The sequence below is a fragment of the Haemorhous mexicanus genome, chromosome 1 (assembly GCF_027477595.1).
Source record: "Haemorhous mexicanus isolate bHaeMex1 chromosome 1, bHaeMex1.pri, whole genome shotgun sequence".
Lineage (NCBI taxonomy): Eukaryota > Metazoa > Chordata > Aves > Passeriformes > Fringillidae > Haemorhous > Haemorhous mexicanus.
In genome coordinates, this window is record NC_082341.1 from 58,618,857 (window position 1) to 58,645,830 (window position 26,974).

The 26,974-nt window shown below is 40.0% G+C and overlaps 1 protein-coding gene and 1 long non-coding RNA gene across 2 annotated transcripts in view; one reads left to right on the forward strand and one right to left on the reverse strand.

Moving 5' to 3' along the window:
• Positions 1-5,595: 5,595 nt before the first annotated feature.
• SUSD5 (sushi domain containing 5) overlaps positions 5,596-26,974 on the reverse strand; it is a 40,770-nt gene continuing 19,391 nt past the window's right edge. Inside the window, exons 3-5 of the mRNA XM_059850339.1 lie at positions 25,693-25,811; positions 17,276-17,464; positions 5,596-9,011 (exon numbers count right to left, since the gene is read on the reverse strand). Of these exons, the coding sequence (XP_059706322.1) occupies positions 7,735-9,011; positions 17,276-17,464; positions 25,693-25,811 (1,585 nt within the window). The 3' untranslated portion in view covers positions 5,596-7,734. The remainder of the gene's footprint in view (positions 9,012-17,275; positions 17,465-25,692; positions 25,812-26,974) is intronic.
• Positions 17,484-25,839, forward strand: LOC132329357 (uncharacterized). The gene is made up of 2 exons (XR_009487044.1): positions 17,484-17,981; positions 18,352-25,839. It is a non-coding gene; the product is annotated as an uncharacterized LOC132329357 (long non-coding RNA).

Below are 26,974 nucleotides of genomic sequence, written 5' to 3' on the forward strand. Positions count from 1 at the left end.
GAGATTTGCCCAGCTCAGTTTGAGGTAAGGAGACCAGAATCTGGCTTGCTGTGGGCCTTGAACTGACAGAGAGTTGGATGTATCACATTTCCTCATGGTTTTGTTCCACACAATGTCAGCACTCAGCTCATTGTAATTTTATCTAATTGAAATTTGCTTTTAAAAGTTCTTTACAAGCAGTTGATTGTAAACCATCACGTCATCCCATGAAATACACGTCATATCCTACTGCGGTAGCTCCTCCAATTTATTCTTAGTTTTCTCTTGTTGGAGGTGTGTGTATGCTCAAGGGAGAGGTTATTACTCTGGAGCCCCCTTTTGTCCTTCTGCCTTCCAGCCTGATGGACAACTCCAGATTTTGTGCTCAGGAGCTCAGCCAGTGATGAGGGGAGACCCCATTGCAGTCTACAACTTCCTTGTGAGAGGAAGAGGAGGGACAGGCACTGATCTCTGTGGTGACCGGTGACAGGACCTGAGGGAATGGCCTGAAGATGTGTCAGGGAAGATTAAGGTTGGATATTAGAAAAAGATCCACCCAGAGGGTGTTTGGGTGCTGGAACAGGCTCCCCAGGGAAGTGGTCACAGCGCCAAGCCTGACAGAGCTCAAGAAGCGTTTGGACAATGCTCTCAGGCACAGGGTGTGACTCTTGGGATGTCCTGTGCAGGGCCAGGAGTTGAACTCCATGATCCTTGTGAGTCCCTTGCAGCTTATAATATTGATCCTGTGATTCTGTGACAGCCAATATCTTCATCTTTGGTACTCTAGCATTCAAATCAAGAAATCCCACTATTAAGGGGTATGGAGCTGGTTGGAGAGGGATGTATCCGTCTACATTTGTTTTACAGCATTTTTAGTTCACATTTTTGCTATCAACACTTACCAAACTGACTTCAGAGCTCTGCTGAGCTCTGGCTGTTGCCTGGCTGTTTGTTTCTGTGGTGCCCTGTGGTGTCCCAGCTCCTGTGTGCTGTGTCTGTGGACACTGCAGTGCAAAGCCTCGAAGTCTCCAAGAACGATGGCTGTAATTCAGGTTCCTGAGCCCAAGGTGTCCCATAGCTGTACATCCTGGGTGGAAATTACACGTGCATAAAGCTCCTAATCAGGTGTTGCCTGTTAGTGGAGCAAGTAGCATAGACTGCAGTAGGTACAAGATGAGAGAAAATAAATTCCAGGACCTCTTTGTTTTGCACCCAGAATTATTTCTCTCCAGTTAAAGAACTCCATTCCCCTTTCGAGCCCTAATTATCTGAGATTCCTATTATGTTTTTTAAAGAGCAAAGGACATGGTAAAATACTGCCATTTTTTTCACTCCACCTGTAAAAACTAGGCACCAGAGTTACCTGTTTTGTGATTCATTTGACTTCAACAGATTACAGTGGGAATACGTTTGGTGCCTATGAATCCTGATTTTTCCTCTTCACTGAACAGTTTTTCAATGGTTATTGCAAGCCTCTCAGGTATTATCAATTTTCTGGCAAGCTTGTGATTTGGTCTTCAAGGCTTTCTTAGCTAATCCCTTCTCACGTTCGCTCATTTCCTCACCTCTTGATCTTGCAGCTAAACTCCCCTCCCATTGTGCCTTCTCAGGTGGGGATTTCATGAGTTACTAAGATGTCCATTAGCCAATGATTTCTTTTTTTTAAGCCTGCCTAAAGTAAGTCTGATGTCCTTTACCATTTGATTTAACTTGAGGAGGCAACTGATTCTCTTGCAGCCTTGTGAGATGGCACCGTGATCCCTTTTTCATTTTGTTCTAGTGCCTGTGGATCTTTTTTCTGGCTTTCTTAATTTCCACTTCATATAGTCCCAAGCCAGTTCCATCTTAATAAGTACAAGTAGTTCTCAAACCCTTGTTCTTTTCTAATGAGAAATAGCTCCTCTTCCAGTTCTTCAGTATTTATTGTGGCTTTTTTCAGCATTCTCAGGTTCTTTTAACTGATTTTTCTTTTCCTGCTGCTATTGTTAAATGCCAACATTTACATGTGACTGTAATAACTTGGTGTCTATTCTTCCACTTCTCTGATCCTGCCAACTCTTCTTGGGAGGCAGTGGGAATATTCCTGCCTCCCTTCTGCCACCCCAAATTCCTGCAGTTGTGAGTCTGCCTCAGATGATAGCAGCTTATGCCTAACCAGATGGGATATTTAGATTTGTCTCCACTTTTGGCAAGGTTTACAGTGTGATGCTGATGCTCATGGGAACATCACCTTGCTGAACACACCGTGTTCACGTGACAGGTTTGAATGCAGCACTGGTACAGTGTCTGTCCACCTTGCTGGTAGTATTGCCTGTTGCAGAGCTGTACAGCTACACTTTTTAATAATTACTCACATTTCTAATAACAAAGCTGGCCATCCTGGTAGCTGCTGTTGGCCTCTGATGCTCTTTCAGCGCTCACAAGCGAGTGTGTAATAACTCCACCTGCATGTTCCATCACCACTTAGGGGCAAAAGGTGGGTGAAGTCCATCTCCTGGCAGATTCCTAGCACAGGGATCTGCGTGCATGGGAGTCCTGAGCTTGTGTTCTTGTTGAATGGGGTCCTGCAGGATCGGGAGCTGCTTGGGAGCTGAGGATTAAACTGAGTCAGAAACGGTGTCGCACTGAGGGGGATGTTTGCTTAGGTGAAAAACGCAACCACTGGCTTTCAGGACAGTGTTTCTTGTGTAAGCACTAAAGCTTGGGTAAGGGAAGACATGCACAGGATAAAAATCAGTGCATTTCACAGACTCTGCTAGAGTATAATCCTTTTCAATTTAATGTCTACTCTTGCTGATAGCAATTCTTTTTATTACTGGCTCCTTGCGAATTCATTCTTACAAATGGCGACATCCATTAAAAAAAGGAGGAAGGATGGTGGAGATTTTTCTCCTCAAAGCTTAATTTTGCTCCAATAAAAGAGCATTTCAGGCTCTATATTTCTGTGCCTCCTATTTCCAATTCTTATTGCCAACAAAATCAACTATGAAAAACAAATACTTTTAGAATGATCAGTTCTGGCAAATTCAAAGGGAATACAAATGTCCTGCTGGGCTCTTTCATTTGCCATAGCAATCCTGCAAGCAGACCTTCATTACTTCTGTTGACAAGGCATGAGCCAAAAGCAAATTCAAATTGCTCCGTTTTCCAGAGCTTTACTGCTTTGGAATGCTAGAATATAAACCCAAAAGTTAGTCAGCTGCTGTTCTTAATTCACCCTAAGAGCCCATCCAACCAATGAGGTGTCATTTCTCCCTACTTTCCAGACAAACTCTCCCCCTGAAAATCTGATAGCATGGCCTGCTTTACAAAGTTCTTTCTCAGTTAGCATCAATACCTACCATTTATCTTCACATCCTTTGGAGTGAATTATCGGTCTGTATTGATAATGGAGGCACACTTAGGGAGTCTTTCCATTTCAAGACAGTCTTCATGAAAAATGGTTTAAATAGCATGCAAATTTTACAGCCCTGAAAACGGAGTTGTGATTAGACAAAGATTTGTTGGATTATAAAAGTACAAGTGTTTATTATGGCTGGTACTGAGAATAAACAGTTGCCTGCATATGCCAGCTACTATGGAAATATGTTTTTAAGTTCTAATGTGAGCTGTAAACCAAAGCTACTTCAGTAAAAAAAATTCAATACTTAAACTGTGGGGAGGAGAAGCCAGTGCCAGAGAAAACATTCCCATTTAATAATGTTTGAACATAGAGCTGTGATGCAGTTTGTAGCAAGGCAGTGAGAAAAACCCACAACTAATCCTTCATTGCAGCTGTCTGAACTTTTGGTTGTCTGCCATACTTTAAACAGCGACTTCTTTTTCCTGGTGACTCAAGACTTGAATGACCTAGTGTGGAGAATTTAAGCTCTATAGAAAAAAGGAGTTAAGTAAGAAGTAGCCAAAGTAAGTTGGGTTGCACACCCCAGCAAATCAGGGGTTTGTATCTTAAGTCCTCTTCAGTGCCTAGGAGAAAATGTTAAAATAAATGGATACATTTTTATTTATTTATTTTTGGCAAGGAAATATTCAGTGGTTTAGGCATCCATCTTTTCTCCTTCCCCTCTTCTCTCTCCTTAAAGTACTGATGTTATATGGAAATGAAATTCTGTAGAGAGTTTGAATTTTGAAGTTCATAAATGTGAACTTTTCCTGTAGAAAAACTTTCTAAGTTTTCTTTGATTATTTTAAACTTTTTCTTCCCATTGATATATCTCATAGGTATGTCTTTTCAGCATCCTGAAGTAACAAATGTGCTTTTTTTTCCTGATTAATTCTTTTGCAAAGTAATGGAACTTGCTTACTTTCAAGTGGAAATATGGGAGTCAGAGAAGTAATTTTATATGACTGTGAACTTTAATGGAAAATAAAAAAAGGGGCTTTCTGCCTTTGCCCCATTCTCACTATCACTTATCTGAAAAAGGATTAAACGTTTAAGTATTATCCTGAGCTGGTGGAAACCCTATAGTTTGACAAGCCTTATGATAGTGTAATAATTTCTTATTAAGGGTAATTTTTAAATGGTCATTCAAAGCTACATATTGTGATCTTTCAGAGATATGCATTGTGTTTTATCTTTGCATTACAAATTTTTGGGTATAAAAAAAAAGGTAAATCATTGAAGAAAATAATCAATCTATGCTGGGTCCAATGCCCATGGCAACAAATCTCCAGCATAATAGCTTTTGAGGCACAGTAAGCAATAAGACAGCACAACACAATAACTACATATTGCTAGGACAAGCACAGAAATTGAGGGGATTTCAGCCCAAGAACTTAGAAAACACCTAAAATACATGACACCCAGTGTTTCTGTACAAAGGGGGGCAGCCTCCTTTTGTTTGTGTGGGTTTGAACCCCCAAGCACTGCCAGTAGCTGTGGTGTCACACCCCACAGTGTCGCTTTTCAGCCTGCTGAAGTGTCCAGACACCTGAGCACAGGGTCTGTATGAAAAGGGGGGCAGCTTAATAGGTTAACAAAGGAAAGGAGAAGAAAGGGAGATGAAATCCCAGTCTGGACACCAGTGGGAAAATTCTAACCAGCCGGTTGTAGCGTGTGGTTTCCCTAGAAGAGAATGATACGTAATTTTTATCATAGAGTACCAGATCAATGGCTGGATGTCACCATCACAAAAGCACTTCTGGTATTCCCCAATTTTTTTCCTCTCCTAATTTCAACATGCAGCTGGCAGTTTCAGCTTTGATTTCTAATTAATTCATCTCCTACTCTATTTTGACCTTTTTATGTTAAGATTTTGTATTCATTGTATAATGTGTATATTATTTACCACTCCCATTATCTGTGATTAGCCAAGTTTCACACACAGAAGGAAGTCTAAGTCAAATGTATCATTGAAAAGCTGTTTATCCCCATCTGTTTATTAGTTTTCCCAAACTCCCTGGTAAAGCAAATACTGTGAATACAAACAGATGATGCTGCAAAGGAGGGGAGCTGTTCTAAAGCAGAACTGGTCTGGCAGTCAAAGCTAAACACATTTTAGCTAATATTCTACAAGAACTGTGAAAGTAACAGGCCTATCTCTTCTCCATAAACTGGAGTTTGTGGGCAAACTGGATGCTTTGCACAAAAACACATGCACACACTTCCTCTCCTGGTGTTTTTGTAACTTGAGTTTTATTTAAATACCTCCAAAGCATTATGTTAATGTACACTTTCTTCTGGTTCATTAATAACAAGTGTTTCTAAGTCCCCAATAAGATCCTTGTACAATTTGTGTTTGTAATTATATTTTGAGTCTCATTTTTACACATTCACTTCCTGGGACAAATAGGATTGACTTTTCATTTGGAATGGTGCTACACAGAACTGTAACACCTACTTGTACCTTTCAGTTAAGCAATATTTTTAATGGGTGTTCCTGTGTTTGTTTTTCAGCATATTTCCATGGGTTTGCAGATTATATGTTTTAGTTGAGTTAACAGTCTCCATAAAGTTGCTTGGTGTGAAATCCATTGTTGAGTTTTTATTTCTTAACTGCTTTAAAAAAATAGTTTACAACAGAAATTTTGAGTCATTTCATAGTGTAGAATGCATTAAAAGCATGAAGTCATGCATATGTCAGAGACATATTTACAAATCTGTACAGTTTCTGTCATTTTTATTTACTGTGGCTCTTTCTGGGCAGCAAGATTCAACTCTTACCCCTCCGAGGTCAAACTCTCCAAGATAACCCATAGCCATTGTCTAAAAATGCTTTTTTTTGTTGTTGTTTACCAGCCCTGAGATTGATGGCTGCATGTAAGATGGGCCCAATTCTGCACTCCATTTCATAAAGCCTGCCTTCCATGGAGTTAGAGGTGATTACCAGTGCGACTCAAGCCAGAGCACGGAATGAACTCCACCCAGGCACCTTTTCTTACTCTTTGACTAGGGCTGAATGGCAGATGAATTTATTTCTGACCTGCAGATTATTCACAGTTGCCAGACTTCCTCTTGTTCATTCAGAAATGTAAGGAAGACCTCATAATAAAGTCACACGAACTATGCTAAGGGATTCTAGAAAACATGTTCCCCTCTCTTCCTGTTTATTTTCAGAACTGTTGGAGATGGAATGTGTTGTTGGAAAAGCCTCAGTACTTTTGTACCAATACCCAGTCTAAAAGCTGAATGCATTTTATCAGCTAGATGCAATTTATTTCTTTCCCAGGTCCGCTTTATCTTTCAAACCACAATAAGCAGTATGAAAAGGGGCTGCCCATCTCCCAGAGCCAATGTCCACTCCTCCAGCCAATGCAAGAGCAGAATGGTAAAAAATCAGTCCTTCCACAAGTATTACACATGGCTTCGGTTGCCAGAGGTACTACTGGCTGGGAATTAAAGTTCAGTATCTTGGTCAGTCAACATCGTGTTCAGAAAGCAGCCGGTGTTACACAGGGTTCCCCTGGAAAGTGCTTTATCAGTGTTTGGCTCTGTGATGAGAGGCTGCTCATCATAACACCTGCATTCAAAGGTGCTCTGACTCCTCTCCTGCTCATGCTCAAGGAAGAATGGCACTTACAGTATTCTCTGAATTCCAGGGAAACGTCATCATTTCTACAGCAAGATTAGTTTTAAGAATGGCATTTCTTCACTAAGGCTAAAAAACACCTTCCAGAAAAGTAGCATAACGATCCAACATTTGTGGCTTGTTAAATTCACAACATTGAAGAAAATGACCTTAGTAATCATTGCAATACTATCCATTAAAGTCTGGTAGCAAATAGCTTTTCTTTTTAAGACACATCAGGTAATAATTTGTTAAGGTGGTTTATCCTGACCAGCTTGGGCAGGTTCTAAAAAAGGAACAAACACCAAGTGTGTGGTTGCTCCAAAAAATCCTTTTTCCATTCTTCCCTCCTTCTTTTCCTCTTCCAGTGAGAACAGACCAAAGAGGCCTGACCAGCCCTACCATTACATTATAACCAGGTAACACAGAAATTAATCAATTAATTTATTATTAATAGGAGAAAAATGTAACAGCGGGACAAATTGAAGATGTCCTACTGAGCACACTGTGTTCTGCTGGTGTCTCCAAAAGACCCTTGTAATAAAAATGTACAGATTCTCTAGCTCTGAAATGTCGAATATGCTAGACTGCAATTTCAAAAGGATGAAATATTTTCTGTCTTCTATGTTCTTATAGCACTCTTTTTTTCTTCTGCTTTCTGCACTGCTGGATTTTAGCATCCATGAGTCAAGTGATTCATCTAGCATCAGTATGTTTTTTCTTCTGATCTCTGCCAAAAGGCCCCTGGTTAGACTTTCTGCATTTCAATGTGCTGGTGGTGGTAGTGGTGGTAACAGTGATGTCTGGGCTGACACCTTCCATTTAGTTTATAAACAGAATTTTTCTGCTGCCTTTTTTTGAAAAACCACACTGCCAGAACAGCTGCAACCAGTAACAAGCAGAGAAGAATCACTATTACTGCTATGATAGCACCTTTACTGGCCTTGGGACAATCCTCTCCCTCACATGGCTCAGAAGTGGGGATGGGCTTTTCTCCAAGGCCCTGGGTGAGATTTTCTTGCTCAGCTAATTCCTGGGATGCTGTGTCAGTAATGATGTCTGGAGCTGGTGCAGTGGTTGCTACTTGTTCTGGGTAGGTGGTTGTGTCTCTTGGTTCTGTGTATGGAGTGTGACCAGAGGGGCTGACAGTCACAGAGGTTTCTGACATGGATGTTTTTAAGCTGCTGAGGTCAAACGGCACTGTTGTAGTGGGCTCCTGAGTCACAGTTTCCAGAGATGTAGCTGGATGTTCCCACACAGCGTCCTCATAACCCCTGCTGACACTGAAGCTCTCCAGACCACTCACTGATGTAAGTGGCATCACTGTCTCTTCAGCCCCTTCATCATCTGCCGCTGTTGTTGCTGCCACAATCTGTGTTAGACCTTCCTCTGGAGCTGGGCTGCCATTTCCTGATTTTCTTACTTCCACATGATTTGGCTGGTCAGTTGTGAGGATGATGTCATCTTCTGTTCCCATGGAACCATCGACTTTATCACCCTCTTCATCATCCTCCACCACCTCTTGTGTTACTGGGTATCCATCTAACCACGACTCGTCAGTGATGGCAACTGCATCCATCGCTGTCTTTGTGTCATTCGTTGTGAGAATGGGTCCAATGGGGAAATCCTCACTGTCATAAAACATTTTGGCACCAGGTTCATCATAGACTGTCTTCACACCAATGTGGTTATCACCTTCAGAAAACTGTGCTTTCGTGGAATCATCTGTCTCTTTCTCTGGTTCGGGCTCACTGAAAGTTTCTGATGGAAACCAGAACAAGTTTTTTTGGCTGAGGAGTGACACGGGGGACTCAGTTGGTGCCCTGCTTCCTTTTTCAGAAATGTCTGTGTGCTGAGTAACCCCGTTGGTACTTCCAGCTCTTCCTTCCTCTGAAGTTCTACTGAGGGAAAGCTGTATTTGCTCCTGCTCAGTTTCCTCTTTGCCATTGCCATGGTCATTCTCGGCAGGTATTGACCTGTCATCGGGAAAGTTATCTTCGTAGTCAATGTGTGCCTCAGTTTCATCTAGGAAAATTAAAAAAAACCTCATAAGCCAACATTTCATTCTCTGTCAAAGCACTGAGCTCATTTATTACAAGAATCCAAGAAGAAAGCTGCAATGCAAAGTGTCTTCCAGGCAGTATTTTTCATTCTGTGTAATTGTTTATTTGAAGAAGGCATGGTCCTTGAGCTGATGCTCAGTTTCAAGGGTTTTTTTTAAAAATCACAATAGGTGTCGATGCTAACTGCTAATGTCTTACCTCTCCAGATTTAAAAATTAATATAAATAACTCACTGTCTGCAGTGAGAGAACTTCCTTTGCTTATTGTTTTCTCAAACCTTTTCTTTCCCTAGTATGACTCTATACAAAATTTGAGGAAAAAGTTTCATCTTATTCAAGCAAGAAATGTGTGTGGAGAGAAAGATAGCAAAAAATTAACCAATTACTAATTGGTAATTAAAAAAATACCCCAGACAAAACTAGAAGTCTTACAGCAACTTCATCCCTTCTGAGCCAGGTGATTTTAAAGAATTATGTTCAGTACCTTATGCTCAAAATATCAAGGCATGTTCTTATCAGTATCCTACTTTTCTTCAAGCACCTTGGTGTTACAACCCTTCAGAGCTGGCTGAGGCAGACTCCACCACCAAGGCTGACACTGAGTTCTGCTAGTTTTCATCTGAAGAAAGCAAGATGCACTCTGCAAGGCTGGAAAACTCTGTCTCAAACACTTAAAGCCTAACACCTAGTTAGCATGATAATCCTGTCTGTTCAGTAATCAACTCTCAGGCTTCCAATTTTAAGGAATTAAATGTTGCCACAGAGAAAACAGGAAAAACAATGAACACAGAACAAAATTGGTAAAAAAATGAGTGCAGCAGAGGGGCAGATTCATTACAAAGCTTGGGTTTGATTTAGAAATACTCAACAGATCTACCACTGATAGCAAAATAGACTTAACTCAAAGCACAAAGCTAAATGTTTGAATTTGAATGGAACAGTGCATTGTACTTAATATTTCTTCCACTACTCTAAAACCTTAGCTCAATGAAAAATTTTCCAAACTAGACAGGGTGGTTGATTTTCAGTTCACGCAAGTTTTACTCTATAGAAAGTTGATGTAATTTCTGAGATTTATGCCTGTATTAGAAGTCATAAAAAATAGTGCTTTGGGATATGGAAAATAAACTGAATCATGGTGAGAATTTTTCTTTTTAAGAGGGTGTTTAGTCAATAAAGACAATGAAGCAATAGATCTGGCATGACATGGGAAACAAGAAATTAATAGGAGGACCTGTTTTACAGATCACTGAATTTGTAAACCCTTATCTTTTTTTGCCTTTTTACAGGCAACCGATTTTGAATTACATTTTCATCTGGGGCCCACCTCAATTTCCGCCTGAGTCACATTCTCCTTGGAGACTGCTTCCCAGACTTCTGGCAGAGCCATATTTGGTCTACCCTTAAGAAAGATTAGAAATATTGTCAAACCAGTCTGACCAAAACCACTTAGCAGTGATACAGCTCACACCAGCTCACTTTTTGCCAGAACAGCTTAAGCCAGGTGCCAAAACAGAATGAGCATTAGCAAAAGGTATTTTCCTTGGAATAGCATCTGGGTCTACCAGAAACCAAAGCAGTTATGCGAAGGAAACCCAAATGTGTGTCCCAAATAGCCTACAGAGAGTTAATGCCTCTGTGAAAGCTATCATGGTGGAGAGCTGGATGCTCTTAGCAGGTCCTCTCATCTCACAAGAAGTGCCAACAACAGACCTCTCTCCCTCCTGGTCCCAGTGTTCTCATCTGCTTGTGTAATCCTCTAGATCCTCCCCATCCTCTCCAAAGCAGGAAAAAACTTCTGTCTCGTTCAAGGATGATTTAACAGTCAGGGGAATAAAACTCTTAGAGTGGAAATCTTCCTGGTAGGACTCTCACTTTTCTAATTAATCCTGAAATCTTTTCCAATAGCATTTCAGACTTTTGTGAATGTATGGAGGCTAATTTTGAATACCAAGGCACTTTAGCAACATATTCATGAAGCTCTGCATGGCACTATCCACCACAATGCAGTACTTCTACTAGCTGTCAAACATCAGCCTCGCTTTGTCCCTTCTCTTGCTTTCACTTTAGAATTTTTCTGCCTGGCTGGCACTCTCTTTACATGGAAATGGTGCCTCAAACTATTTTATCCTCTAATCATCCAGACTCCTGCTAGAAGCTGATATCTGGCATGTCTGCTTCACTTAAGTTCAGTGTGTCTGAGGAGAGCCTATAGGTGTCTGTGGCATGTACATGAACTGGAACATCACAATGTGAGAAGTCACCTTTTACCAACTGTTATGGTCATTGTTTTATTTTTGTAATTGAATCATTACAACAGTCTGTCTTCACCTCTATGTCTCTTGTAACCTCCATTTTTGCCACTCATTCACTTTCCACACTACAGTAATCCAGCTGAGGTTCAAATGGTAATTTTTATGTTGTGGTGAGCAGGCACACACATCTACAAACAAAAATTACATCCACATGCTTGTGCTGTTTCCTTCAGACCTATTTTTTAGTTAGCAGTATGAATGGGCAGCTAGTATTTATCTCACTGACCGGTACCCAATGTGTGAGTGGATCATTGGTGAATGCTTAACAAATGTAGTAACAGGCTTTTTAGAGATTTTGAAGCTCTTTCCCTTCAGTGTTTCTCCTGCCATGTGGTTTCAGCCCTCTAGGAGAAGGTCCTGTGGAGGCACATCAGGAAAAAGCATGGGCTTCTAAGAAAGTGCAAGTCCCCAGTTTATCAGAACATAATAAAGGTTTTTTGAGCCATCAACTGAGTCTCCATCAAACATGCTGCCTTTGGGCACGATCCTGCCTGTAGAGAAATGAATTGGTGTTTTCTTAATGCAGAGCTGGGGGAAGAAAAAGCCCATTGTAGTCTACAGAGATCCTGAGATTGGAGCTTATTATGCGCTGCTCGTCACCACATAAGGGAGTCTTGTTCCCTCTCACAATCAGATTGTGGCCCAAGTTGTAAAGCTGCTCTAACATATTTTCATATTCAATCTCCCCTATTTGTAGAGTTTATAGCAGAGACTATCAACATAACTAATGTTAGCTTATGGGATGCCAAAATGAAAGCAACTACTGAGCTCTCTGACCATCAAAGGAAATACAGACGCCCTTACTCTGGAGCTTTGATTTATATGGTCCTGGATTGACTTACACAGTAATAATACTCTATTCTTTCTTTCTCGGCCTCAGACCTTCAAATGGGACTTGGATTCAGTATTTAGTGACTCTGTGTTACCATGGCAATCTTTAAGTCCACCATGAGCTTGATTTTCTGGGAACAGATTGCACAACTTCTGCACTTCTTTTTGCTCACCTCCTCAGCTTTCCTGAACTTTCCAGTTCTCTGAATTTTAATGTTGGTACTGAAGAGCAACAACCAAACCTGATTCAGCTCCACCTCTTATCCAAGAAGTTGTAACTGTTATTTATACATATTTTTAAAACTGCTAGCAACTGATTTTAAAGTGATTGCACCTTTGTTTCTGCCTAGGCAGGTCTGGTTTTGTGAAGACCTAGCCCTAAAATTAATTTATCCAAGACCAAAATCTTTCTATATTTGGTCATTGTTACATCTTGACTGTACCATCTTCTGGCAGACTCAAGGATCAGTGAGTTTTAATTCACTGTCTGAGGGATTACTGAGTCTGAAATGAACACTTTACAGCAAGAGATGCTGAAATGACACACTACCAAAGATGTGAAGCTCAGTTAAAAGGTAAAATCCTTTCAATTATTAATTAATCCTTCTTGGGAAGCATCCAGTTCTATAGAGCTTTCATCTCCTTCAGTTTTTGATCCTCCTGTGAAAACAGTAACCAAACATAGAGACAGGCAAAAACAAAGAGCCTGGTCTTCCACACTCTAGGATCAGTTTAATTTTTCTTCTAGATAGCATATTGGCATCCAAGCTCTATTTTGGATGTTGCTATTTTGGGCAACCATAAAACGCACTGCATATTTTATGGGTGTATTTTTGGAGTACAGGAAATTGAAACCTGATTCTATGTAGACCATCATTATAAATATTTGTACTGTATGAAAACATCTTTAGTCTAAGAATCTCAAAGTAGCTACAGCAAACATTAACAAGACAGCATCTGTCTTTAAGGATGGGAAGGAAAAGAGCATGTAGAATGATTTGCCTAAGATAAGTCATATTTGTGAGCTACAGCATCTCAAAGAATTATCCATTTATTTTGGATCAGGCACACAAATTTCTCTGTAGTCGACCACAGTATGCTAGACAGAAATTGTGCCTTTTGTCTTTTGCAATAGCTACAAGAAAGAGGATAACTTTTATTCCAGCAGAAAGCCTGCTAATATAAATAAATAACCCATCAAATTTTTTTCAACTTATTCCATTTGGCAGAATCCATTCATGCCAGATCAATACTTTACATTAATCTAATACAACCCCTCAGTGGCAGGCCTGAAAAGGGAACCAAAGTTTGTCATAACAATTGTTTTGACAGGCCACGGGCACATTTGTTGCTGATTATATTTGTCTGTCACAACTCTTCCTTTGCACTCACAGAATGGACAAAAAAAAGCATTCTCAAATAAGATCAAAAGCCGTAGACATTTTGTTTGATTCTCCACATTAAAAATAAAAAAAAAACCAAAAATAAATGATGCTAGCTAGTCGTGCTTACAGACCACATGAATGTGAGCCAGTATAATTTTTGAAAACTCTAGGAGTAATGTTTGAAGTAATGAGAGTTGTTGAGCCAGGCAACAAGACTGGTAGCTGCAGATTAAGTGGTCAAAGTCAGCCAAGTCCTTGTTACACTGACATCTGAAGGATTGTCCTCAGCCTGGAAAAGTTGGACTGCCTTGGAACAACATGCAATTATTGCTGTGTATCCAAGTGATGTCATTGGAGAGACTCCTTAGATGTGTAGAAGATATGGACTCTCCTGCCACAAGCATATTGCTGGAAAAACCCAAATAATCCAGGGAAAAGGATAGATACATGACATTCTTCTGAGCCAGTTTTAGGGCAGAGGTGGAGCATGATTTCTCAGCCATCTCATCTGCCCTCTCTTTGAGGGAGGAAACCCTAGAGAATGCAGCCTAATGCAGTCCAGCCCTGACCCCTGCCACTGAAGTGTTGGTATTAATGCTTCTGGTATTGAGCTCATGGTTTATTTTGGGGGAAAAAAACAAACAAACAAAAAAAAAACAAAACAAATGTCGTTTAGCAGTTGTCAGTTTAGTCTCTGTGCTTGCAGGACAGCCACAGCATGGAACATATGCATCTGCTTTCAGACCTTACTACAATGTTCTTCAGGATATATTTTGTGAAGCATTCTCTCTACAGAAATTAAAAAAATAATCAATGGCAAAATCCATGTATTTCCCTGTTCTCTCCTTAAGGTTGCTTTGTTGGGCTAAATATCCCTGTGCTTTCAGCTAGAACACAGTACCTTTTCATGACAAGAAATTACAGGAAACAGAGTCAAGGGTTTTTTCTTAAAAAGCATCTTAATTAAAAATTGCTGTCTATTACCTGGTGTGCACAATGCCCATTACAGCCATTAGTAATGTCCTGCTTTCCTAATTTCCATCATACTTTACTGTATCCAGAATCCACTTGAATTTCCATCAAATTTTACTGCATCTGAAACCCACCTAATATAAGTCCAAAACTATTTTGTTCAGTTATGCCCATAGCCAGGGTTTGCCATGAATTTTGCATTATGTGCCTATTTGATTATCTACATATTTTTTAAATTTTAATTTGCAAATCTGCTGACTGTATGGCTGTACATTTTTTTCCCAGGTGCACTTATATCCCTGGTGCCAGAATGGATTGTATCTCTTCTTACTGGATCAAAACAGAGAGGAAAGATGATCACAAAGAGACTTCAAAGAACATTTAACTGCTATATTTAGACACTGCTATGATGATAGTTCTGTGACTCCATATTTGCTCTGCATGAGCAACTGGGAATGTAAACCTGATGTTTTTCCACAAACAAGAAAATCTTGCAATTATTGCTGTTTGTCTGATATTCTGCCTGGACAGCTGGGTATTATAATGGGGCAGTTACCAAGTAGAACAATGGTACTCAAGGTGCAACATCCACAAATCCCAGCAAGTTTTAGGAAATTGGATAAATCTTATCCCTCTTCCACAGATGAGGTGGAGTAAGCAGCAAAGAGCAGTACAGTGACTTGTCCCTAGTCTCAGAGACACTGCAAGATGTAGGAGCAGGCCTTATATCTCTCAATGCTCTTAACACATCTTTGTCCCTGTGGCCCCCTTTTGTTGGAGTAAGAGCACTGGGACCTTTTCACACTTCCCAGTTGCTCACCCAGCACAGATGCAGAGCAAGGGCACTGTATCATCTTACCAGGCTCTAAACATAGCACTTAAATGTTCACTGAAGTGGCTGCACGAACATCTTTCCAGTGATGTCAGCCAGCTAGGACAGAAGTGGTCCAGTCTGCCAACAGGAATATAAATTCTCCATTAAGTCCCATCATTAACCTTCCTGATAGGGAAGGTGCTCTCTTGCCTCAAAGCACTTAAAAATCAGTCTGTGTGCTGACTTCTGGAGTACTTAATAATTGTTCTCCTCTCTCCTATGACCCCAAAATATCAGTCAACTCTAAATCAGGTTCCTTTTAATTAAATTCTCTTTTTTTGTTGTTGTTCTTTTTCACTGGATTCTTGCTTTTTAAAAATAATGAAACCTAGTATCATACATTTCAATCATCCTGTAAAGTCTTCCTTCTTAAAGAATTATGATCAGAAGGATTAAATACATAATTATTACTTGAACAATTATTGTATTTTCTGTCCCATGTCCTTAAAGCATTTGAAAAACATTAATCAGAGGAAGCCCCCCAGCATGAAGTCTACATTTAAATAATTTTAAAAATCATAATCCACAATATCACATCAGCTCCCAAGTTTCAGAGTCGATGTTTGTGATTTTACAGCCATGTTTTCCTACTTTTTAAAAAAATATTTTCCTCCCCCCTGCAGCTTTGTGAAAGGCTTGGGAAAAACAGGGGAAATAGAGTATTTATCCAGAGAAAACAGTGAAACACAGACAACTTAAATGGCCTGATTCTTTCCCTTCCTTATTTTGCTGTAATACAGCCTTATGTCTGTGTGTGATGAAGATACCATTTCCACTAACCTCAGTAAAGGAAAAAGAATTATCAATTTGGTGCAGATTATAGGAGATTCAGACCCACTGGGTAAGTTGAAATTGTCCCTGTTTATTGTAGGGGGGTTGGACCAGATGGCTTTGAAGGTTCTTTCCAACCCAAACTGTTCTATGATCAGATATAGATACTTATTTTTTTCCCTTTTTCCCTCCTTGCTCTTCCTCTATGTCCTGCATTGCTTTGCATAATCATCTGAACTGCTGTTTGTAAAACAGTTTTGGAAGCTGAAACAGTTCAGAAAAACGCTGGTGCTTTCATTCTTTGGATTTTTTGTGTATCTGTACCAGTTGGATGGGATCCCTAGTGCACAGACATGACCTATTTCTACTAAGAACAAGTTTGAACTTTTCTCATGATTATCCACTACCTGATGGTATATTCATGAGTAAAAATAACTCCTTCCAAGCTCCAGACATTAAGGAATACATATTCTGAAATGGATATACTAACTCCAGCCCATATAGATAGCTCAGCTACCCAACAGCTGCTCATTCCTTTGCTTAAAATGTATCTGTTTTGCCAGAAACCTTACTTTAAAGATGAGATAGCCTTCTCAAAAAAACACTAACATTTTCTCATGACCATTCTTAAGAACTGGGAAAAATGGTGGGCTTATGCATTGGGCAAGGTAACAGGAGAAAGCAGAATTCAGATTACATGTACGTCTGAACTCATGGTGCTGTTTAGCCTACGTTTAAACAAGGGGAAAGTTAAAAGACTGCTGTGGAATTTAACTAACACATAAAGGTGGTTTTTACTGAGGGTTTAAATTAAGGAAATGTCATTTTACAATTTGCTTGGGGGTTTTGTGGTTTGGGTTTTTTTTTTTTTTTTTTGAAAAATCTTTTCTCGTGTCGAGTCATTTGGTAAGAAAATCCACTTTCACTTTTTTTAATGGAGTAAATATCCGGGCAACTACTCTTGCGCTTGCAGACAAAAATCCTGGAGGCATGGAGCAAGATAAAAAGTGTTTGCCTATATTTTTTTGTTGGGGCAGATGAAAAAAAGCCCCATCCCACAGTTTTTTGGCTGAGCTGACCTTTGACGCAGGCCTGGACCTGGCCGTACCACTCGCCGCAGCTGTCGCAGAGCAGCGTGAACGCCGTCTCCTTGTTGCCCATGGCGTAGCCCTGGGCACAGACGTACAGCAGCTCGTCCCCCATTTCAAAGCCAGTGTGGCCGTGCAGGATGGTGTGGGGGAAGGATGGTGGGTCCCCACAGGGCTTGTCTGGAAGGAAAAAGGAGATGACATTGTAAAGACTTCACAATAGTCTTTTAGTGCCACGCTAAGAGCAGTACTAGGAATTTTACTGAGGATGAATTATATGCATCCACAGAAGTTGTACATTTCATCTGTTTCATGCCCTTTCGTCCTTTCACAATTATTTCCAGCTTTAATTACCCATTACAGCTGGAAAGTACAAATTGGGCTGTAACTGTGATGCCACTACCATCACTACTGTGATGTTATTGATGTCTGACAGTCATGCATCTAGAAGGGCTTTGTTTCAAACAAGGCAGGATGCCAGATCACAGCTGCCTTCCCTGCCTGATTCTACAAAAGCTAACAAGAGCTTGGGCAGGTTGGGACTGGAATCCAACAACTTGGACACAGTCATTTTTCTTAACCACAGAAATGCTTGTGGAATTGTTTAAGACTGTCACTTTGATCTCTTCTACGCTGTAGGAAACCAGCAGATGCTGAGTAATGGCTCAGTCCACACTCACAGAAAGAAGAGGTCCAGGTGAGCACCCATCAGTTTTCAGACTATCTCTAATCTTTCTCCAATCAGGGCTCTTCCCAGATATTCAAATCTCCCTTTTCAGGGTAGAGACACCCTAAAATAAATAGTGACTTGGGCTCATAAGCTTAGGAAAACCCCAGGGTAACACAGCTCTGCTGTCTAGGAGAATCTGAAGAGCTAAATTTATAGCAGAGTATAAAACTCAAAAAGAGGTTTGATAGTATTTTTGCTGACAGCATTAGAAGCCAGGAAGAAAAATTACTATGAGCGAGATCAAAACTGGTTTTTGTTGCATTAAAGAAGTGTGGAGAGGAGGCAGGGTGACAGCTGCCACCACTGGTGTAAACTGAATTTTTACTCTCTTTTTCAGGTTTGAATGATCTTGGCCATTGTTAACAAGGCAGATCAAGATTTTCTACAGAACTTCCGAGCATTGTGGATTCTCTTTCCTCAAAGACTTTCCTCTCTGACAAGAGCTCTTCACAAGGGGTTTGCCATGTCCCTTTTTTCTCCATATTTTTTACAGTCCTTTTTGGAAGAGATGCCTCTTGGTTACAGAAAAACAAAACAAACAAACAAAAATATAATGTAAGAACATGAATTCTACCAAGAAACCCAAGGGCAAAGACTGCAGGGTTGGTACAAATTATCACTTCTATATTCTTTCTCAAATCTCTGAATTTTTTCCAGTGTCTCTAGAACCCTTATTCACTGTGTTAGAAAAAAGCAAGCTGTTTCTCTTGCTAAAGTAACTCAAGATCCTAAACCTTCTTTTGTCCAGATACAAAGCAACCAAAATTGAAATCTCCTGAGTTCTGGTAATTATATTGGATAAGGGAAACACGGGCCTACGTCTATGTTTTAGTATTGATCTCTCCTGTTGAAATAGTTGGCTTTGGTACAAAAACTTGATTGCTTAGTTGGTAAAGTAAAAATGATGTTCCTTGAAAAGACTTTTGTTTGGAAGCTGAAAAGACTCCAAGACTATGTTCCTAAACATGCAGAAGAAGAAACATCTTCAAAGAACACCCTTGCTATTTTACTAGAGTCTACTTTTAGGGCATCATCACCACGAGATCTTGCAAGTAAGACAAGTGTTTCATTGACACCAGTTCATGTCCAGGGTTTTCAGTGGGCAATAAGATTGACAGAAAAGCTTTTTCCATCTCCCCTCTGCAAAAACTCAGGCTTTCCTGCTTTTGCCCAGGGACATTCTGCAAAAACACTTGTAAGTCTCAGGCTGCAGCTCTTCCCATCATCTACCCACTTCTGACTCAGGCATAGGTAAATACATGCTTATTTAGAAATATGATGTATTTATTTTGCCAGTCATTTACCTGGTAGTGAAATGAAAATCCTATGATAAACATCCACACTCTGTGAAAGTTCCTTTGGATCAGGCTTTTGGAGGTTGTCTGAGAGACCTGACTAACCACTTCTCAACCGGGTATGCTGAAAAATATCTGCTACTAATATAAGGGACATGCTACTGAAGTCAAACTTTGAAGCTTGTTTTCTGTACTGTACACACACAGAAGCGCATATATATATATATATATATATATATATATATATATATGTACTGTCTAACACCTTCAGAAGTTAGTGGGAGTTATGCACACATACACTGACAGAAAAAACAAGCTTTTGAGGCTACACAAAGCTCAGTTTATATAGAATCTTATGGAGGTTTGACATCCGAGGAAGTGAGGAGCAGTTAGCAGCTAATGCTTTTCCGGTGAACTGGCCGGATGAATAGAGATTGATGTGGATGAAAGGTATGAAAAATTATTTTATTGCCTCATAGGAAGGCTACAGAGCCTTGCATTTCATGTACTTTATTTATGTAGCTACTTCCATTCGTACAAATGGGAGCTGTGTATCTGTTCTGAGGGAAGTATTGACCCCAAGGCTGTATGGAGCAATTATACATCAGAAAGTATTCTTATCTATAAAGCCTTGCTTCTTAATCCTGTTGCCAGAGGAAGCAGAAAAGCAACACATTAGTTAACTATGGCAAACACATTCAAAAAGTACATTCTAACCTTCCAGGAAAGAAGAAAGCTGAAGGGATCTCTACAGTAAAATTTGACAACACACACGGTGACAGAATTATGAACCCCTGAAAGAGAGATCTGGCTGATGCATGAATGAAAAGAAAAGCAGAGATTTTAAAGATGCTCATGGACTGACACTGGATGGGGAACTCTTGACTCTCTCACATGAGACTTTGTAAGGTCATGCATTTGCTGCAGAACATACTGAGTGACAGCATGGACAAGCATAAGTGAAAGCTGATGCGCTGCAAAGACAAACTCAAGTTCCTACATCCATTTTGCTGCTGTCCTCTCCTGCATAAAATGTACAGGAATTTTCCAGGTTACAGCATCTAATGGCTCCTCGTCCTGCTGCAGTCTCAGTTGCTATGACAATTCCTGCTCAGCCTTTTGCCAAACCTGTTCTTTCCAGCACACGTACAGAAGTGACACTGGCACAGCAACTCATCGAACTGAGCCACTTCTGGGGACAGGCTCCATGTTTTTGTGCGCAGCCTTTGTACCAGGAGCTGGAAGAGCATGAGCTTATTTGGAACAACAGGCAGTGCTCAGTGCTGGCATTGAGGCCATTTTCCTGCTGGAAGAGAGGAGGCAGATCTGGGCCACGGAGCGTGACAGAGGGTGTGTTGGCAGCAGCTTGTCATGCAGGGAAACAGTGGTGCTCTTTGTTAAGGTGACCACAGGGGTTGCCTGCAGTGGTGCTGTTGGGTAGAGGAGGGCTGGGCTCCTCCATCCATCTGGAGCACTGATTTTTCCCTCATCTATCCTCCCATAAACCTGCATATTTTCTTGCTACTGGCTGGAAAATTAGCCCAGCTCATGGTTCCCAGTAAAAAACTGGATCTGCTTGGTACTTAAGAACATCAATCAAGTCCCATGCTTGTCTTGCTTCTGTCAGAGATCATATCTTAAACCTGAACACTTGGAATTGGTTTCTGGACATCACAACCTTCCAGAATTTTCTACATGTTGACGCTGAGGTCAAACAGATAACAGGCTGTTATATGTTAATATAACAGGCTTTTATATGTTGATAACTGACCTCCAGTTAGAGAAGGTGGATTGAGCTTCAGAGCAAGACAGCACAGCACAGATATAAGGAAATTAGTTAAAATTCACAGGACACCCTCACATCAGCAGTGATTTGGCACAGATTGTGTCCTGGAGTGAAAGTCACCACTACAGTCAAGAAAAATCTCAATATACATGTGCAGAAATCAGAACAGTGTCAACATCTGGTAAATGCATGGGAATAAGTGGCACAGCGAAGACATATATGGGTGTTGAGCACAGATATGTTAGGGCTAGTGACAGGTGTGGTTACAGACCTCTCAGAGACTCAGCAACTATTTTTTACATGAGACTAAGGAGATCTGTTAATTGAGTTAGCACATTCAGTAATGATTGGCTTTTAGGAAAAATATCTCCTCAGAATAGTAACTTTAAGCCCAGAACACATGTGGAAAGGATTTTGTAACAGGTGATTTCTGGCAAAGAGCTGGCACGTGTCATTTGAAGAGCACAGCAATTCTCCTCCCCAGTCCAGATTACACCAGAAGCCTCCCCTTTATTTGAACTATAAGCATTCCACTAGTCTGTAAAGATTTTTTTTGAGATGTCTTGATAAAATACTGTCTACAGAGAGGATAGCCTAAGATCAATGCAAAAAAACTAACATGAAGAAGATGCAGACTTCAGCTTCCACATCACGTGGCAGAACCAGAAATTTACTGAAATCTGATTATCTAGAATTGCTGCTTTAACTGTGCACCACACTCTGAAAGCTGACATGAGACATCCACTTTGACACAGAACATCTCCCATTACAACCATCCAATTCAGTGGAGTTTTTCCAGAGAGGCCACTGGAATTTTTAGGATGTCATCTTGTCATTAAGAAATTAGAAAATGCAACGTTTATTGGTCAGACTTGTGAAGGAGATGAGTGAGGGTGTTTATTTTGCTTCATGATTGCAGAGACCCTAAAGTATACAGAATTTTTCAGTAGGATAGAAGTACTGAGTATGAAGAATCAAAACTCAGTTATAGCCAATGTAAATGATGCTTGTAAGCTACCAGTGCTAGGATGCCTCTTACATCAGACAGAACTTGTGGGACTTTATTAGTTTAAGTAACATCACCAGAGAAGTGGGAATGAACTGTCAGCTGTATGCAAAGCCATGAAAAATAAAGCTGTAGCACTAAAAAAAAAATATATATCTACAACAAAGCATGACAAATACAAAGAAATAGTTCAAATATTACACAAAGCAAACTGCAGTTTGATTGCTCTTGTAAAGTACACTTAATAAATTTGCTGTAAAGAATACACTGATTTCTTTTTTTCTTACTGCTGAGAAAGGCTAACTAAAATATGTACACAAGCCATCAATCTTTGATGGATATCTGGAGCCAGCAGTCATATTTTAAAAAGTTTGATTTGCATTTATGCTGTACTCTACAAGCTGCTGCCTGTTTAGTTTTCCTGTGGTGGCAGCAGATCAAAGTCTTATGGAACAGATCTTATTTGTTGCCTGTAAATAACAGTGGGTCACTGAAAGAAAGAACCTGTAAAACCTGGGGGTTATTAACAAAGAGATCTTTCCTTTGCTGCAATGAAAATATAAAGAAGAAAACCAAGAGGATTATAAATATTCACATGGAATTGAATGGTATGTGTTATTACAAAAAAAATAAGGCAGGAAAAATTCCAGTTTTCTGGTTTTCTTGCTTTACCTACTTTATACTTTGAGGTATTTTCTTATGAACTCTGAGAGAGATACACATTCTCTGTGCCAGATCTAACTTACTTGTGATACTGCCTTTTCAGAATTGGCTGAATCTAATATATCTTTAGATATATTTTGGCACTCAGGGCCTAAAAGGGAAACGTTCTCAGCAGATTCTGAGCTGGTGCAGAGTTGTCTTGCTGACTCTAATGGCTGCATAAAACATGTGTTTATGAGAAGCTGAGAAGACACATTTCTCTGTACTGTGAAAACTGCAGCTATACTCAGAGCATTCATAAAACATTACAGCTACATCTTTCCTTGTCAAACAGAGCCCTTAGAATCAATTCCCCGTAAAAGATAACTCTTAGTCTCAACAATTGCTGTGATTCTTCTGTGTGTACAGATCAAAATCCATTTCAGAAACAAACAAAAAAACTGTCTCTCTCTTCAGGACTTCTATTTGCAAAAGCCTGATGCTGTAAGCACACCCAGAGCTCTTGCTAGCGTCTGACTGCTGCCCTGGTGTAGTGGCATGCTGAGATGTGTGTGTGCTTAAGGAATTTGACTCCACTCATTTGCATGGGAAAGGTTAATTGAGTGAAGATTAGTTATAAATCAAGGGATAAGAAGCCAATTTGGTTTGTACTAGATCTTTCGTAGTGTTTCAAGATGCATTCTGCACAGTCCTAAGAACTGAAGGTGGAGTTGCAAGGAGTTATTAATGTCAGCTTAGTTTCTGAAGCAGAGGTTGATGTGACTGTTCCCTCTGTCTGTTTTCAACCAGTCTGTCTGAACCTTTGGCTCTTCTCAGCCAAGTCTGACAAAGAAGGAAAGCTGCTGTCTGCCCATTATTAGTTGGGTGGATGCAAAAGAAATGAAAGGGCTTGAAGAAATTAATATAGCTCTTAGTGTAAGAAACCTGGGATTTATAACTTTCAGCAGGGCAAAATAACCTGCCTTTTGTACTTAACTATAATGTATTACTACATTATAATTGCAAATGTATAGATAAAAAGGGATTTTCTAACTTTTCTAAGAGTTAAAAAAAAATTCATGAGGTTTCAAGTAAGAAACAACTTATTAATCCAAACTTAGACATGTAGTTATTAGCCACATGTACATAAGATCAGAACAGATAATGCTGTGTGTGAGGTTGTGGTGCAAAGTTTACTCTTGCTGCTTCTTACTGGATATTTGCTAAAACTGGAAGTGGCATCCCTGAGGATGTTCTTTCATCAGTCAACAGCTCTGTGCTGCCTTGTGTGTTACTGCTGTAACGTTAAGGCCGTTTCCTTTCTGGACTTTGCTCTTCTCATACCAGCTACAAACCAGGCTCTGCCACAAAACTTCACTTAGGTCTTTCTGTTCAAACATCGGCTCTGCATCCCAATTTTTTTATATATTTAAGGAAGAGGGAACCTTAGAGTCACCCAGAGATGTTTCTGTGTGTAAGGGCTACTTGAGTGCATTGGGATGATCATCCCTTTCTGTGATCAGAAAATTCCTTGTCTTCTACAAAACAAATTCTTCATAACTTGTACATTCTTTGCAAATGATCTGAATTTCCCCCAGAGTTTAAAGTATGGCATAGCCTTGTCTGAGTTCATTCTTGTCTGCCCCTTTACCATGAGCAGTACCAAACCCAAAAGGTAAACACAGCTCCTTTTCCAAGATCCAGCATCTCGGGTGGAGCAGGTGGGGACACACAGGGGAGCACAAGGGCACAATGGAACAATAGTGGCCAGAGCAATGATTTCAGCAACTCACAGCTGTCCCAGCCCACTGCAAGGTTTTTCTCGAGGCGGGGGGATGATGACAAAAGAGATTTGAAGGAAGACAATGAGAGAGTTTTGCAGATGTTTACAGGGAGCTGGTCCTATGTGTGAGGAGCAGCATGGAGAAAGCACAAAGGTGCTTGTGTGACCACATTAGCAACTGGGTGACAGAGTTGGCATTGCTCACAGCAGCACGGAGCCTGGAGTTGATATCACAAGGGTTACTTGAGAGGATGGTCAAACTCTGCTAAAATCCTTCTTTCTAAAAAGAACAATTTGGTATACATCAATTATGCATCACCTCTGCCACATTTCACTTCAACCATATTTTCATACCCACTCCTGCCACTGGCAGTTTATCAGAATGACCCCCCTGTGCTGTGAACTTACTGTTTTTCAGCAAATGCCATCAGCTTACCCTTGCTTTGCCTGGAAATCAGATGCAAAAACTCACTGTGGGCATCAACAATCTGTTTCAGGGGTTCCCAAATTTCTTTACTCAATCCTGCCTATCAGTAACAATTTACTTTTTGCCTCCAGAATTCATCTTTGTTTGTGGATTCTGGAACTTAAATATTGAAAAATTTAAGTGCCAACGTACATCGGAAATAATTTGGTTTTCATAAACCATCTGGGATATATCAGCGTGCCTAGCAGCCTTGTCTACACTTGTTAAAAAACCACCAAAACCAAACAAAATTTAAACTAAAATGGAGGCAATGAAGTTGTTTGCATACAAAAGTTGTGTACTGATAGACAACAGGGTGGTGTGTTGCAGCTGCAAACCAGCTTGCTGAGTTACTGTCAGCCACAGTGCTGAGTAAGGGACATGCTTCAGCTATCTCATTAGATTGGTGCCAGATATATACCTTTCCATAAAGTATGTTCTGTGAGCACCAAAATGGGTTCTGCCAGATCAGTAGTGCTGTTTGAACTCCCTAAACTGCAGCAAAGACAAAAGACAATACAATTTATTTGCTGCAACCGATGTCTGCAGAAGTTGGCTCTTGTAGTGGGTGATAACTACAAAGATTTATCCCTTAACATTCCCCATTTCTCTCTCAGTAGCAGAAAAATTGAAGGCAAAACTTTTAATGCTGCAAGACAGTGTTGACTCTGTGTTATTTCAGAAGTAAATCAGTGCTGACCTTCATCCTTTACACAAAAAGCATCATATTGGTCATTCACAAAGGGATCGGTTTCAATTTTAACATCAATGGCTTTCACGCTCTGCTGTTTGCTGCCCGTCTTTCTGCATATAATTGTCCTAAAATAAAGAAGAAGAAGAAAACAATTATCAGAAATCTTCTGGAGCTGTACATGCAGGTGAAATTTGGAGACTTTTTTTATCAGAGTAGTCAGGCTTTAGCCTTAGTTGTTTCAGCATTGGCACACAAAGTAGTAGTGTGGGAAGATCTGTGAAAAAAAGCCAAGGGAGAAATAGAAGTAATTCGAAAAATGTTTTCTGTAGATCAGTTCAAGGCATAGGGAGCAATAAAGGATGTTTATCTTATTATGTTCTGTAATACTTCTAAATATCAGACCTATATCCAGAGTAATTAAGTCAATATTTTGCTCTCACAGCTCAGCAATATATGTTCCCAGTGATGGTACCTGGATAGAAATGAATAGGAAACTCAAGATTTGATCTGAAATTTTATAAATCATTAGCATTTACATTAAAGAATCATTAAGGTTGCATATTTAACTGCTCAAAAGCTAACACAGGCAAACAGAAAATTCTGCTTGGGTTCTTGGAAGAAAAACAGCTTTTCTTTGTTTTTTTTAATAGCAATTTCACACTTCTGAGTAAACTCCATTTCTTCTGGTTTGGTACTCAGCAGTACCTAATCCATCCTGTTGCCCCTGATAGGATTGAAGAAAGATATTAGATCTGTATCGGGTTTTACAACCCTGTGGATGCTGATGATGAAGTGTTTGCCAATTATCTCTTCTCTCAGCTGTACCGGCTGATTAAAACTAGCAAATGGAAGAGAGTTCGTTGTAGAAAACATTGGTCCTACTGTTGGATTAAAGGTTACAAAGGCTGGGAAAGTCATTTCAGAGCAAATTTTTGCAGCTAGATATTAATTATGTGGGTTTATATTTTTGTGGACAGCAAGCTTGTAGAGGTATTGCACAGTCAGCTATTCTAGTGAAAGGAAGATAAAAACTCTTTCCATAGAACAAATCCTTCCACGGGAGGAAATTTATCATTTTGTATTGTGCAATTGTTGAACTAATATGCCATCAGTTCTCCACTAAATTTGAGGAATAGAATAAGATAAAATAAAATCCAATAATACAAAAAACTCCAAAATAAAGTAAATAAAATGCCCATTCATTGAGGGTGAAAAAGATCCATTGGAAGCCCAGTATTTGATCGTGTACTTTAAAGTTATATAATGATTTACAGAAATAGGCTGAATT